Consider the following 16687-nt stretch of genomic DNA (forward strand, 5'->3'; position numbering starts at 1 on the left):
CTCAAGGGTCATCCCGGGAGGTACACAAATACATGTCATCCAGGGGACTGTCCCGATACCCTTCGAGTGTCACACCTTTCCGTTTAACCCGAATGGACGATAAGAAAAGGTGCTTCAGATCCTTTTTTTTCAAATACCTTAACTCATCAGAGCTGCAGTCCTCTAACATCACTCCCGTAACCTCGTTAAAGCCCTTTCTTGGGCGCAGGGGTGTAGCTAGGGGAAATGGAGCCCGGTGCAAAATCTGAGTTTTGCGCCCCCCACCCTGTGGACGGCTTCCCCAAGACCAAAGGCCGCCTCCCCACTATGACCAAAGAACAATTTTTTGCTTACTGCGTGTCATCTCTAAGAAGTCAAGCAATCACATTATAGAACATGCACTTAACTCTCACAAATCTGAACACATGCTCACAACTCACAAATCTGGGCTCCCTAGTTGAAACAATATTGAAAGTGATGCTGTTTAGGGAATGTGGGTGGGTGGGATGGAATCCACCCTGAAAACAGCATCACTTTTAATGTTGTTTAGACTAGAAGAGCCCAGGGATTCTCCTTTTAAATCCCAATTTCTTTAAAGGGAGAATCTGGGCTCCCTAGTTTAAAAAACAACATTGAAAATAGTGATGCTGTTTCAGGGTAGATTCCCCACCCACCCCACAAACAAGCATCATTACTTCCAATGTTGGTTGTTGTGTGTTTTCCAGGCTAAGCGATGACCGTGTACTGGTAGATGCTTAGCCTTCCTAATAGTTTCACCTGCATCTGTGGCTGGCATCTTCAGAGAGTAAGATATCACAGAGAGAAGTCTGTTATACACTGTGTCCAGGACTTCTCTTATTACAAGACTTCTCTCTGTGATACGCCTCTCACAGAAGATGCCAGCCACAGATGCAAGGCGAAACATTAGGAACAAGATCTACTTCAAACCACCCACCACACGTGTCCAGTGAGCATGCTCATTTGACAACCAGTTGAATCCATCTGTGGAAAAGCCTTCAACAATACTTCTTCAATTATTTTAAATCTAGGGAGCCCAGGATTCTCCCTTTTAAATCCACTCAGAAGGGACCAGAAAGGGACCAATATCTGTAGGGGAAAATTGGAGTGTGCCTTGTCAGGGTAGCAATGAAAGTTAAAGCACTACTTCAAAATTTCAGGCTACTTTCAGGAGACTATCCTGATGATACCACCCAGGTTTTAGTGTGAAGTTTGGTTCAGGGAGTCCAAAGTTATGGACCCCCCAAAAAGGGGTTCTCCTGCATTCCCCATTGTTTCCAGTGGGAGCTAATAGTAAAACCATAAAACCATACTTCACCAAATAGCTGGCTGGTATCAGCAAGAGTCCTATCTCTGATGATAGACCACCCATGGTTTTGGTGAAGTTTAGTTCAGGGGGGGTCCAAAGTTATGGACCTCCTCAAAGGGAAGCTCCCATCTACTATTAGTCTCCCATTGGAAACAATGAGAATGGTGGCACCTTTTGCTGGGGTCCATAACTTTCGGGACCCCTTGAACCAAACTTCACTCAAACCTAACTTGATATCATCAGGAATGTCACCTGATGATAACCTGAAATTTTGGTACCGCTGAGGTTCTAAAACATTGCGCCCCTGCAGGCTCGACACAAAGTAAAAAACACTAAAATATTTTTAAAATGCATTTTTTTTTGAGGTTTGGGCAGCCCTTCCCAGGCATGCGCTTCCGGTACATCCTTGCACACCCTCTTCGGCCCCTGGTTTGCTACTGCCACTGCTCTCCCCAGTGCGCCTTACCAAATCTACATAGGCTTTCCTTCTTGCATCACTTCCTCACCATGCATTGAGCCCCCCCCTAATTTCGCTGCCTGCTCTTAGGTGGATCTGTTAGAAATCGGAACTGATGATAGCAGTGTCTTGAGAAATGCTATTCCTTGGAGATTCTGGTCTTTAACTTTCTACCTGGCACTGATGTAATTCCTTCTTCCCTCCAGGGCTACTAACAACTAAGCAATAAGCAGATTGCATTGACAATCTTTCTTGTCTTCTTAGTAGACAAAAAGTGCAAGCTTGAAAAGGTTTCCCTGTCACGTTTAAAAGTTTCTGGCCTTTTGAGAAAGCCACATAAAGGACAGGAGTTCTCAGAAACATGCACAGGAGAAAGCTGGGGCACTAAATTTCTAAACTGATGCTTAAATATACAGGCCAACTGGCCAGATTCCAAGGCTGGTGGCCTGGTGCTGGCATTGAGCAGGCTTCCAAAGAACTGAGTCCCTGAGAATCTCTTTTGTGGTGGGGGCTGTGGGTGAAATTGATGCTAAACTGATGCTTAAATATACAGGCCAACTGGCCAGATTCCACACAGAAAAAAATCCCAAAAACTTCTTATTTTTTGAAGGAAAAAAGCCCCCCAAAACTCAAGCCTTAATCTGAAACAGCCTCCAGGGTTTGGCCTTGAGAAGGGGACCCAGCCATTCATATGGCTAGCTTATTTCAACAAACTCGGGAAGGGGGACTAAGTGTAAGCGTCTCCTCAGTACAATAGAAGTCGAGTAAAACATAAGAAAGAGCCTGCTGGAGACAGACCAGGAGACCATCTAATCTGGCACTCTGCTACTGCGGCGAGCGCCCACCAGGGTATGCCTTTGGGAGCCTCACATGCAGGATGTAGAAGTAGCAATGGCCTTCTGCTGCTGCTGCTCCTGGAGCACCCTGATCTGCTAAAGGCCTTTGCAATCTCAAGATCAAGGGAGGATCAAGATTGGTAGCCATGGATGCGACTTCTCACTCCATCAATCTGCCCAAGCCCCTATTAAAGAAGAAGCTATCCAGGTTAAAGCATCCATCACCCTACCTGCTGTGGCAGCATTATTCTCCCAAACACTCAATCACGTGTTATGCGTAAAAATATTTCCTTTTATTAGTCCTAATTCTTCTCCTAAGCATTTTTTCAATGGATGTCCCTGCCCTGAAGTTCTAGTGTTCTGAGAATAATAGTATGGAAACTTCTTCACTATAAGCTCAGAAGCCTTCTACTGAACTGGGTCAGTGGTGGCACCATAAAGCAAAAGCAAGAATCTGAGAGTCTCTGCTAAGCTTTCAACATTTCAATACCTAGCAACAATCCGCGAAAGTCCCCACTCCACCCATTCAACCCAGGCATCTTCCAGAATACCAAGCAACAGAGACCTTTGGTTTAGAAACAACTTAGAAACGCAGAAGGGGATTTCGTTTTAGCAGCTCAAGTTCATCACCTATGAATCTGCCATTGGAAAAGACACAACAATTCAAGACTGGAAAAAGGTAGCACGCTTGCATGATGAGCTAAGAAAAAGAATGAAACTGGTTCTTCCCCAGCAAACATCGAATTGACCAAAGCACCCATGAATTTCACCACTTCCACTCCCTCCCTCCCCAACTCCCAATCTTTCTTGACCCCCCCCCTCCTGCGTTGGGAGATCAGGAGGAAGCCTCTCTTCTCCCCTCTCCTTCCATCCACCAGCCGAGCAAAGCAGCCGAAGGAAAACCAGAGCCAGGAGATCCCAGCCCACAAAAGTCCCAACTCCTGTGCTTGCTAGGCTAGCTGTGGAGACTGGAGTGAGTCGTCAGGCTCTCTGCAGGGAGGGGGAAGGGGAGTTGAGCAGTCAATTGCTCCTTTTGCTTAGGGCTGCTCAGGGCTCTCACCGTTGATTGCTCTGGCCTGGCTGCCGGGCTGGCTGCTGCAGGCTTGGCTTCTTTGGGATGCGGAGGAGCCGGAGGCCACAGCTGAGCAGCAGACTGACTGAGAGGGGGAAGGGAGAGGGGCCGGGGAGAATTTTGCGCCCCCCCACGTGACCCATAGCCACGCGCCCGGTGCGTTGGGCACCCCCTGTCACCGTCTACCAGGCATGAGACAGCTTCATGAGCAGCCAGCAAACTGGCAATCGGGACTTTTTTACAGAGGCGTATGGAGGGATCGCTGGAGAGCAATTAGAGTTGGTACCATCGGGTGGGTCCCACCAAAAGCGGGATGCCTGGTCACTATACTCTAACAGGAAGTATTTAACACATTTGTATGGAATCCAAAAACACCTCACTAATTATGCTGTGCACAGAAACCTGTATTCTTTGGCAAGATCAACATATACTATATAAATTCTTAGTTGGCCAGTGTGCTTGGTCAGTCTGCTAACTCACTCTCTCCTATTCAATCTGGACTATACATCAGTGAGACGTGAAAATACAAAAGGAGCAACCTTCTCTCTCATCCAAATTTCATTAATTTTTGAATTTGGATTAGTTGGTATTGTAGCTATATTGAACAGAATATGTTCAGTTTGGGTTTTAAAGGGTTATCAATACCATCTGTTTCCTCAAATTTATTGTATGTAGTCAGACATTGTATAGAAATGTCAAAAGTTATTCTTATGCAAGCGAGATGATATTTTAACTCATTCAGAGGGAGTGGTCTGTGATTTCTGCAGATTTGCTCTTTGAGCTGCAGGTCTGATCATGGTTACCTCATCGACAGTAGCAGATTTTCTTGTAGGAAAACCACAGAAAGATGGGAAGAACAAAAAAAATGTGCTGTCTCTGAATAAAATAAGCCCACAGTTCTTTGGACCCATTTGACTATTTTAAAAAACCCACTAATAAATATGTACATTCTAACTAAGGATAGACTTTTAAGCATCTGATGGTATATTCAAGTCTATGGGTGCATATACAATTTATTTATTTACTTACTTCATTTATAGCATGCCTTCTTTCCACAGGACAGCCAAAGTGGATTTATTATCATAAATCTCTTGTTCCATAGTTCTCACCCTAGTTTTGCTTTGTTCATATTATGATTCAGGCAAAATCTCCCATATTGAATCCAGACCTTATTTAAAAGGCATAGTGCAAAATATTAAATCCTAGGTGTGACTCCTTTCATATGTTCAGCTCTCATAACTTGAGAGGCTCAGGGTGGCCAAAAGGTATAAAATCCTAGGCCAGCCTTAGGAAGAACCCTTGGCATGCATGTTAAAGTCCTCCAATCTGTCAGTCCAGGTGTCTCTAGCACCACACCTGAGAGCACGCTAACTCAGAGAGGGTTCCCACTGGGTAATTAAGCAGCAAGTTGACAAGCAGAATGATTGTCTTAATTCTTAATTGCCATCGGTCTAAAATCAACGCCACCAATAGTTTTCCGCAATAGTTTGCAGTAAATGCTTGTTAGACTGATGCAATAAAGGGGAAAAAAGAGCTGATCTTAAGTACAATCTAAATCCACTGAGGTCAATGGCCTTCATTGTGAAATCCTATGGCATATTTTTGAGGTAATACCAAGCAGTGGTTTGGTGCAAAGTAAATGAGCTAGAAAGAGCTTTGAGCTCATACACTTCCTCTTCCTTCTCATGTACCACAAATTGATGAGATACTTCCTGGTTTTCAGTAAACTATATGATACAGTTGTTATTAGTAGTAGTAAGTTATAGTTTGCCTTGCCCTAAAAACCAGCACTGCCAGTAACAATGTAATGCTGTTTTCTGAGCAAGTGTGACACATAGACTGCAGATGGAGATGTCTGAAAAAACGAGAGAAGATAAAAGCTAGAAGCTTCTTCTTGGCTCATTTTTTTAGTACCAGACTTTAGTACCACTTATCATGAAAGCACTCAGAAAGAATAAGGACAAGGAGCAAGTTTCATGGTAAAACAAAATGAAAAGCAACCTAATTCCTGGCTGATGCTAAAGGTAACTTCCTAACACATACACTTGTATTTTTATCCTTTCATCCATCTCCAGAACTGGGTTAGTCTTGCATCCTCTTGGGGTTTTGCCAGTTTTCCCTCATGTTCTATGTTGTTTCCTGCTGACATCGACACAAAGAGAACTCCACTCTCCAATATGCCATTTTTAGTGTCTAGTTTCTTGTATGGAAAGGTATTCACCTCATCCTGAGGAAAGGGCCTGTTATTTTTCCCAAAGTAACCTAGTATACTCGGGATTTTGACAGTGGTTTGTGGTCAAAATGCTTGGAGACCAAATACTGATTGCAGGATTCTTTCTCTGGCAGTGAAGAAGCTGTCCAGCTTTTTAATGTTTTAATTGGATCAGCAAAATGTTATTTTTATTTAAATAAATATATAATTTGACCTAATAGTTTTATTCTGTTTTTAGCTTGGGTGAAACTTCAGTGTAGGGTTGTGCATTCAGATATATCTGGTCCAAACAGGTATCTAAAAAATGCCTTATCAGTATTTTCCAGATATGTTCAGGTCTCCAGATGGTATCTGGGATTTTCCTGGATACTGGGTCCTAAATTTAGGATTAACTGTATATTTAGGATTATATTTATTATATTAGGATTAACTTTATATTTAGGATTAACTGTAAATCTGGCTATTCTTTGCCCTGGACAAAACAAAGAATCCCACCCACTTCCCACTCCCATAGCAAACAGTGGAGGCTGACTGGGGGCACCTTGTTCAAGGGTCCCTAGAGGCCCAATTGACTTGAAATTTGGAGGTTATTTACAATCCAAGCCCTTTATTGGCATCTCATTGGGGGTTATTTAGAAGACAGGCATGTGCAACTCAGCTGCAATTTTTGTGAAATTTTATCAAAAAAGAGCCCCCCAGCCAGTGGAATAGGGCCCAGGGAGAGGGGGGCATCTTGCACCGAGTGCGTGCCAGTGCAGGGGCGTTCTGGGGAGTGGCAGGGGCAGACAGGGGCATGGTAGGGGCACAGGGCACACACATGCCCCAGGCACAGTTCCCCCTTGCTGCGGCTTTGCCCCCAGCCCTCCAGAAAATTTTCCCATAGGGGAAAATTGAATGATATTGGAATCCCCCCCACAAATAACCCTGGATTCAAATACCAACCATATTTTTTCAGTTCTCTGGATCCAAAAAGTGCTGGTTTTTTTTCTAGCTGCACATCCCTACCCTAAACTGCACTTAACACAATAAGTTTTTGTTATACTGTTGCTATTTAAGGAGCAGGAAGATCGATTTCAGGAAATGTAGTACAAGGGTTTAGTGTGATTATGTAAGGAGCTGCTGTATAAAATGTTGAGTGGAGTAGCTACTACAAGATACAGAAATAGTGTTTGTCGGAAAGCAATGGCATTTCAAAGCTAATAAGCACGTGTCTGGCTGTGCCTCACATCTAAAGTGTAACTGAAATCAAAGGCAAATGTAAGCAAAGGGCATAGGTAAGGTTTTTTTAAAAAAGCCTTGTAATGCTGGAATGAAAATAGGTGCCAACAGATAAGAAAGTTCAAAAATAAAATTTCAGCAGTGTCATACATATATCAGAAGGTGAGTGTCTGTACAAAAAGGAAGTGCCAGTGATGTCCTGCCTCCTATTTTTGGCTATATCTTTTTTAAAAATTATTATTATTATTATTATTATTATTATTATTATTATTATTATTATTATTATTATTATTATTATTATTATTATTTATTATTATTATTATTATTATTATTATTATTATTATTATTATTATTATTATTATTATTATTATTATTATTATTATTATTGGCTTTATAGACCGCCCTCCCCCGGAGGGCTCAGGTGTGCTATTATCTATATCTGTGCTATTAACTGCTGGTAACTTGAAAAAGTGGAAAAATAAATAATCAGAACAGTTTGAGTCAGATCCAGGTTTTGAGTGGCCCTGAGCAAAGAGTGCCCAGAGGCTACCCTGTCCACTTGCCCACCTGTCCATGTGTGCCTGTGCATGCTGCAGTTACAGATGTCTACGCTGCTTGCATTCTTTCCCCAATGGTATTGGTGGTGCGTGCAGTTAGCAGTGCCCTTGCCATTGCCTCCAGGAACACTGATACTTGGAGCACCATCTATGTGCCTTTCTCCAGCAGTGCTAAGAACCATTTGCAACTGGGAGCACAGGGACAGATCACCCTGAAGCAGGCAATGGAAGGGTGTGAGCACAAGCAGAAGAGATACTTGAGTAAGCAGTTGTGGGCTTCACTAGAATCCATGGGTCCTGGCAACTTACTCAGCTCAGGATCTGTCAATACCAGCCTCGAGAATGGGGCTATAATATTTTGGATGATATTTTATAGTTTGATCAGAAATCTGCTTTCTCACAAGTCCTGCTTAAGATAAACGTCATTATCTCAGTAATGTTTCTTAATGTTATACTTACGATATTAGCTGGGCTTTATCGATCTCCTTAGCTTTGCAGTCTGATTTTCTTCCTCATGTCTTTGAAAAACTGCTTGTTGTTACTTGTATAATTGTACATCCTAAAGTCATGTTAAGTATTATTTAATATAGCATTTAGAGTGTAGGGAGCATGCAACACCATGGCCAGGTTTCCTTTGTCCAAAAATGGGTGGAGCTAGCATACCAGCCAGAACTGCTTGAAGGCCTCCTGGCAACTGCCACCACCTGAGCTTCAAGGGACAACAATTAATTCAGGAGCTGTTCCTTGAGATTCTCCAGAACAAGACAGGTGGGGTGTTCATGGTCAATACCAGTACCTTGAATCCAAACTGGAAATGTAATGACTGATGTTATGAAAAGGAGTCCTTCTCCCTGATTTTGATAGCCTTTGTTATTATGGCACTAGAAATTTAAGACTAAAAAAAATCACAGTGGGGCCAAAGCATGAACACTCAGTAAGTAGCCCCTGGCAGAAGAACCAGTCCAGATTATTACTCCAGCATGTGAAATCAACCATAGCAGAGGATGGTAAATAAACCTACTTCCTTGTTTAACCACAGATTAATTTGGGTTGCAGCCTATTCTTATCAATCTCAGGTTCCCAGCTGTTCCACCATAAATAGTTCACATCTGAGTACTCCCTCCTCTTGTGGATGTTGGAGCAGTCCATGCATTTTATATTCATTACATAAAAAGAAGTAATCCTGTGACTAGATTCTATACTGACAAATAGAGCGCCTTCTATCAACTTCTTTCTAATTTAGCATGGAATTCTGGTACATATTGGCACTAATACATGTTAAGCAGCAGAAAAAATAAAGATAATACCACGGTGTCTTGCTAGGTTTTTTTTTATAAAGGATTTGATGCAGAACACATTAAAGGAATTCCCAATCATTTCCTGAAATGTTTTCATCATTTGTTAGTAGAAATTAGAAATTAGAAAATACTTATTTCTGTGTAATTAATCAGAGTATCATTCTGAAATTTTAAAGACTCCTAAAATTATTTTTTTGATCACTGGTAATTGAAAGCTTAATTTAAAATATATATTGAAGCTTATTATGAAATAATACAATTTTATCTTGGAGATTCTTCCAGTGTGTGAGAGAGAAAGGTAAAATGTTCTTTAGCTTTAGGGTACCATAAAACTCAAGTTTATTTTTCGAGCAGCGCACTAACATGACTGCTCATTTGGAGCTATTATGATGGGGGCACTACACTTAGCTATTGGGAGTAACAATGCACACAGATCCTCTTTTTTCAATTCAACTATAAACAACATTGTCAAAGGGACATAAATGATTCTTTTGGGCCCACTCTTTATTTACTAACCAAAATTCAGTTAGTAATCTTAACAGAATGATTGAAGTTATAAAAGTCCAACTTGAACTTATGAATATCCAGTTACTAGATGTTGTACCAAAAAATATTAGTGATAAAAGGAGATCTTTGTTATATAGACTAGACAAAATTACAGAATTTTTTGCTTAATTTTCTCTATTCCAACAGGAAATATGGGATGTATAAAATCCAAAAGAAAAGAGAACCTTCATGGAGATGGGCTAGATATGAAGACCCAATCAGTACGTAAAACTGAAAGAACTATTTATGTGAGGGATCCAACGTCCAATAAACAACAAAGGCCAGTAAGTAGATAGTCTCAGGGAAGAATTGCAACAGTGAGATCACAACATAACTGGCACATCTTAAAATTTAATTTTAAAAAATCTTGCAGAAGTGAAAACTGATTTTTGTCTGCTTTGTAATTGTTCAGCTTTCAAAGAATATTGCTGAAATCATTAGCTGTGTTGCTCAATTGGCTCTTGTGACTAGTTCCATGAGGCACAGAATAGAGTACTTTGCCTCATTGATATGTATGCAAGACAGTCCCACTAATTGTAGTTTATTAATCTGGCTTTTCTATTTACAACTGAATGATATCTCATTCTTCAGTGAGCACAGTTTATGAATTCTTGTTGATGTATTTGATGCTTTAACCTGGGATAATACTTTTAAAAAAGTATTATATTACACAATTTCTTACATTTTTATTGAACATTGTTATTGAAAAGTACTTCCAAAATATGCCGTTTGCTTTACGAAAATCAGACTGTTTGGTAACCTGAAAGGAGAAGTTCTTTTAGAAGTATGGTTACATAAATGGGAAACATGTTCTTTCATATGCTTACCTCATGGGCAAAAAAGGGAGAATCTCTATAAATGGGGGATGGGAACTTGTACTCGTTCTGAGTACCATGCTTTTGAATGTTATATATCTCTCAGGAGTTTAGAAAGAATTATTTCTCACTATAATGATGCCACTTTTTAAATAGTTTGAAGCTCCTTGTTTGCAAAAATTATTTCTGGGCTCCTGGACACATACAAGTTTCATGATTAAAACTGCTATGCTGTAACTTTATCCCTTACTTTTAGGAACATGGTAAATAACATATCGAAAACCCTTTTACATTACATATTTTTAGCATCAGTCCTATTAATTTTAAGCATTTCAGTTAGTCACTAACTAATATTTTTACTTAATATGTTACATTAAATGTGAAGATATGTGGAGTGCATAGTGTTTGATGTCATTTTGCTTGGCCCTAATAAAAAATATTTCATAGATTTTATTGTTATGAACATGTGCAGAGTGCATTTCCACACCATTTAAATAGAAGGGCAGATTACATTGTTTTTTGTTTTCAATCACAACTCACACTTCCCATTTTAGAATTATGTACATTCAGGACAAAGCCATTCAAGTCCACTCCTGTTGTTTTTTTCACCTCTCTTCCAGTCAGTCTTCAACAATTTAAAAAAATGATTTGGAAACTTGTTTCCCTATGATATGCAAGCATTCCACATAGCCCCGTTTTATCTTAGTTTGTACTTGGGCTGAGCATAGCAACAAAATACAGTAATGATAAAGGAAAGTATATACACAATGCCATGTCATCATTCAGAGTGACTATGACCTGTCTACACTGGTGCAGTGTGCGGGAGGGGTGATGAGGCAACTCCAGTGATAATCTCTGAACCTGAAGTTTGCTCTGTCTCCATTCTGATCTTTGGATATGGGAGATGGGGACTGGGTAGGGATTTACCTGATTCCTTGGACTCCCAAGGCAACACAGACTTGCTCAGTTTTGTACTTATGACCCACCCTCCCTCACTTGCTCGTCTGGCAAGAACCACAGTTATGAAGTGCTTCAAAATACTGGCCAAGGAACAAATATCTAAATATTTAATTAAAGGAGTGGATAATAAATCTGAGTTTATACATTTGACATGGACATAAACTGCCTTTTTTATTGCTATTCTAGCCAAAAACAGATGCACTTTTACCAGGTCAGAGATTCATGCCAGAAGGTATGTTTATAAAAGATATTGGTTACTACAAGTTTCTATTTATTGAAATCGATAAATAAATTAAAAGTATTTCTTAAATTTATATATTCAGAGGAGAAGGATCTTCGGGCCATTGTAGTAGCCTTATATGCTTATGACGGTCTTCATGAAGATGATTTGTCCTTCAAGAAAGGAGAGAAAATGGCAGTTCTTGAGGAGTAAGTAGAGGCATCACACAGCAGGGATGTACGTTCTACCCTTCCTATGGTGGAAAGAGTAGAACTTGGTTTGTTTCTTTGTATGTTCATAGAGAAGATTGAGATTACTGGAAAGATGAATTTTCTGCATAATATTGTACAGATTTTTTACAAGAATTATGTAATTCATGTTTACCCCACCTTTCTCCTCAGTGGGGTTTTATCAGTCTCCTCTCCACCATTTTATCCTGACAACAGCTCTGAGAGGTAGTACAGGAGGAGACAGTATGACTGACCCAAAGTTACCCTTGAGCTTCCATGGCATGAATAGAGATTTGAACCTGGGCCTCCCAGATCCTAATTTGACTCTGTTTTTAAATTATGAAATAATTGATAGTTCTAGAAAAACTCTCATTTGGTAGGAAAAACTCTCCTTTTTATATGAAGACACTCACAAATTGCATAGCTGTTGGTAAAATGTGCCCATCTGTGAAAGATACACTCATTTCTACTGAAGCTGCTGCTGCTGCTGCTGCTTCTTCTTGTTGTTGTTGTTAACAAAAAGTAGTGATTAATAAATGTGAGTTTATAAATTTGACATGGATATACATTATTATTATTATTTATTGTTACATAATTATTACATAATCCGGGGAAGGGCGGTATACAAGTATAATAAATAAATAAATAAATAAATAAATAAATAAATAAATAAATAAATAAATATCGATCTAATAATTATTTAATATTACTATTTAATTATTGACTGATAATATTTGATTATATAATAATAATAGTGCAATTTTATCCCACTCTTCCCAACAAGGCTGGGCTCAGAGCAGCTAGCAATATTCTATGTCAATGAACAAAACAGAGCATACAAGCAATATGACCAATGTAAACTATAAAACCAGAAATCAACAATACATCAGATGGCCCCATCCAAAGGCTGGGTGCCTGGCTGTGGTGCCCAGCCACACCAGCCCGCTGTCCCCAAGGAAGCTTCCTGGCAGTGTGGAGTGGTTTAAAATGTCCAAAAGTCTCCCCACCACTAGGAAGTTCCCATTAGGCTGAATAGACTGAGATCACCTTTTTGGTCTACAGCCCTGCCTGCCAACCCAACAGGGCCAATGGCCAAGAGGGAGCTGACTGATGTTTGCTCTTCCCTGGCCATGCCCCTGGATCAACCCCATTGTGGGGGTGCAGGGACTCTGGCACAACTTCCCACACCGTATCCCACCACTGGGGAGGGCCACAGCAGCCACCTGCTGGGATTTGCCCCTCCACTGAAGTAAGTGCCCTGGGGAGGGCAAATCTACGAGCGTGGCCCCATGCTGCTCCCACTGGCAGATTCGGGGCCCTTGGATGGGTCTGTAAAATACTTAAACAATGATGTCCTCCCTCAATGAGGGGGCACTGGAAGCAACAGTAATCTGATATAATAGCATAATCGGGAGAGCACAGAAACATATAGAAGAGGATCATTCCCTAGGAGGGTCGTGTAGGGGGACACAAAGATGTGAAATTGCTGCAGAGTAACTTGAGCAGCTCTTAGAATGCCCAGAAAGTGTTAGTGAAAAGATCTGTTTTAGGTTTTTTTTGTTTTTTTAAAAAACACCTTTATTTCGTAAATATTTGCCTCTGTGCAGCTTAGCTGATTGTTTCATTTCTGATGTTCTTCCTATTTCATGTTCCATTTCTCGGAATGAACAAAACTTACTAATGGTGGGAGTGGGCAAGGGCGGAATGCCCATTGGGCAAGGTGGGCAGCTGCCCAGGGCACCACCTTGTGGGGGGCATCGAAATGCAGGGTTCATTTTTGGGTATTTTAGTGATTTTCCATTTTTGGCCTGCAGGGGGCGCAGGTGCAGTTTGGTGCAGTTTGGTTCAGGGAGTCCAAAGTTATGGACTCCCAAAGGGGGTGCCCCCAACCCCCATTGTTCTTACTGGGAGCTATAAGCCTTATACTATAACTTTGGCCTCCCTGAACTAAAATCAAACTAAAACCTGGGGGGTATCATTAGGTAGTCTTCTGATGTGGGACCATGTCCTGAGACTGTGACTACAGAAATGTGCCCTAGTTTCAGGCCTGTCCCCGTTGACAGCAATGCATGAAACCTTAACGTATGAACAAAGATTCTGCAAGCAAAATTTCATGGGATCAGCCTTTGGGTGCATTTTTGGATGTATCAGCACTAAAATTTCAGGGTCTCCTCAGGAGACTGCCCTGATGTTACCACCCAGGTTTGGTGCAGTTTGGTTCAGGGGGGCCAAAGTTATAGACCCTCAAAACTGTAGCCCCCGTCTCCTATTAGCTCCCATTGGAAACAATAGTATTGTGGACCCCCTTCTACAAGTCCATGTAACTTTGTGACCTCTTGAACCAAACCTCACCAAACCTGGGGGGTAACATAAGAACAGTCTCCTGATGACACGCTGAAATTTCGGTGCTGATCCATCTAAAAATGCACCCCCTGCAGGCACCAATGTCCTGGTGCAAAAAAAATTTGGTCTTAGTGGAGTGGCCGCCCATGGGGGGGGGGGGGGCATCCAACTCAGGTTTTGCCCAGGGCTACAGTTTGCCTCGTTATGCCCCGGGGAGTAGCTCAGGATGTTTTCTATTATTCATGTAGCTTTCGTTAAAAGAAAGATTGATGACCCTTGAAATAGGGCTACACTGAATATGTTCCTTTATCCCAGTGTATGAGAGCATGATCTACAAATGCCTGGTCTGTGTCATATTTGGGCTTGGACTCACAATTTGCAGAGATATATACAAGTCTTCAGACCACTTGATTACAGGCATGCCTAGCAGACAGCATTATTTTATTCCTCGCCCTCCCACTCACCAGCAGTGAAGCCTGAAAGTGTTCTTCGTTTTTGTTTTTGGGAGAAGAATGAAGATAATTGTTCCTATCTGCTTAGATAAATGTTGCTCTTTTCTTTTTCTCAGGCATGGAGAATGGTGGAAAGCTAAATCCCTCTTGACCAAGAAGGAAGGCTTTATCCCAAGCAACTATGTTGCAAATGTCAACACCTTAGAAACTGAAGAGTAGGTTAACCATTTTCAACTTTTGTTATTCACCACCTATTACATTGTATGTTCCAACTGGGAAAGGAAAGAAAGATATAACTTTCTTTTCAAAATATTTTTCAGATGGTTTTTTAAAGATATAACCAGAAAAGATGCAGAAAGGCAACTGCTAGCACCTGGAAATAGTCCTGGAGCTTTCCTTATACGAGAGAGTGAAACATTAAAAGGTAGGCAATTGCTTTTTGAATTGCATCTGAATTAAAAGTGAACTCAACCTTCTGCCTTAAGTCTGTACTCTGCTAGTTGAGGGCTTCTACATGAGATCTCTTCAAGGCCCTTTCCGCACGGGCCTTTGGGCGCTTCGCCACCAGCAGGAATTCTGCCGGTGAAATAGCAGGGCTGTTCTAAGAGCGTGCCAGCGGCCCTCACAGAGTGTCGGCACAGGAGAGGCGGCTCTCATCTGAGCCGCCTCTTCCCCGTCTCTTCTCCCACTCACCTTGTTGCCACGCCGCCTCCCGATGGCCTCCTAAGACCCCCTGGAGGTTGGAGGGCAGCGTGGGCGGGTCTTAGGAGGCCAGAAGGGCGACGACGGCGACGAGGTGAGTGGGAGAGGGAGGGACAGGGAAAACAGCGCATTCCCGGTGGTGCCGTTCGCACTGGGCCGCCGGGAATGCGCTGTTGTTCCAAAAACCTCCCTCCAGGCCTGACGCTGCCCTGGGGGAGGGGGAGGGGAGCCAGGTCGGCGCTGCTGCGTTTTGGCAGTGCCGCCTGTGCGAACGGCTCCCTGGGGACGGCGTTTATGGCCTGTGCGGAAAGGGCCCAAGTGTACGAATTTATAAAGGTCATGCAAAAATCCTTTTTACTTCAACACCTCAAAAGATACTTTTGAAGGAGACAAAGTTCTCTCACAAATAAAGAGTCAAAAATTGTTTTCAGTGAATATGAACTTGGTTTGTTCTTAGTCTCATAGAAAAATAGTTGATATTGTTAGATAGTCTGGTGGCATAAGAGAAAGTTTGAAAGCTATGAACTTTCTTCAGATTATTTTATTGACTCTGAAACATGATTCTCTGGTCTACTGTTTGGGAAGGGGTGGGTATCACAATAACTCTTAGAAATTGCAGTCTCTCTTCCACAAAGTTTTTAGAATGAATAATTAATGTTTTAGCATTAACTGGTCAGGTTAGCAAAACTTGGATTTGGTGTGAATTTTATTTGTAATGCCTGCAGTGTAACTTTTAAAAAATGTCCACAGGTAGCTACTCTCTGTCTATCAGAGACACTGATAATATACACGGCGATGTTGTGAAGCACTACAAAATCAGAAGTCTCGACAATGGAGGATATTACATCTCCCCAAGAATTACTTTTCCCTCCATCAGTGACATGATCAAACATTATCAAAGTAAGGCAATTGTATTATGTTGTTGAAAATATTGACTTACAAAAATACTCTTCTGTTTCAAATCACTTATGTCAAATTCATTTTGATATACAGTAAGGCTCTAGAGTCTAGGAAGACAAAGCTTTGACTTCTATCACTTTAAAAGTAATGGTAGAATCAGATTAGTCTTTGGGTGGGGAGATTAAACAACGTTTAGAATCTTGTATGGACCTAAAGATAAATGGAAAAGTTATTAGTGTTGTAGTTATCTTGTATAAACACTGTAGCATTCTTGTGACCATTCTTGCTGTGAGAAAGAAAAATTGCTGTTGGCTTCTTACAGAGTACTGTTTGACTTGTGCACAGAATTTTTTTTAAAAAATAGTGATGCTTATAGTTTTTCCTTTTTTCCTAAATATGTGTTTTCACCAGATAAGAAAGAAATGCTTTGAATGCATTTTGGTTCTGATATTAATTAAGGCTATTCAGCATCAGTTTCTACTTCTTTTGATATAAAGGTGCTGCAAACCAATTTTTGGTTTAGAAATATAAACCTCTCAACCATATTTTCTAAGGCTGAGTAA

The 16687-nt window shown here is 41.1% G+C and overlaps 1 protein-coding gene across 3 annotated transcripts in view; it reads left to right on the forward strand.

Moving 5' to 3' along the window:
- LYN (LYN proto-oncogene, Src family tyrosine kinase) overlaps positions 1-16687 on the forward strand; it is a 45588-nt gene that overhangs the window by 9813 nt on the left and 19088 nt on the right. For 2 of the 3 annotated variants that reach the window (XM_048508223.1, XM_048508224.1), the window contains exons 2-7: positions 9650-9786; positions 11464-11509; positions 11601-11706; positions 14639-14737; positions 14843-14946; positions 15975-16124. In XM_048508223.1, the coding sequence (XP_048364180.1) occupies positions 9655-9786; positions 11464-11509; positions 11601-11706; positions 14639-14737; positions 14843-14946; positions 15975-16124 (637 nt within the window). In that variant the 5' untranslated portion in view covers positions 9650-9654. The remainder of the gene's footprint in view (positions 1-9649; positions 9787-11463; positions 11510-11600; positions 11707-14638; positions 14738-14842; positions 14947-15974; positions 16125-16687) is intronic. The other variant, XM_048508225.1, reaches the window with a different exon arrangement.

Source organism: Sphaerodactylus townsendi, linkage group LG09, assembly GCF_021028975.2.
Source record: "Sphaerodactylus townsendi isolate TG3544 linkage group LG09, MPM_Stown_v2.3, whole genome shotgun sequence".
Lineage (NCBI taxonomy): Eukaryota > Metazoa > Chordata > Lepidosauria > Squamata > Sphaerodactylidae > Sphaerodactylus > Sphaerodactylus townsendi.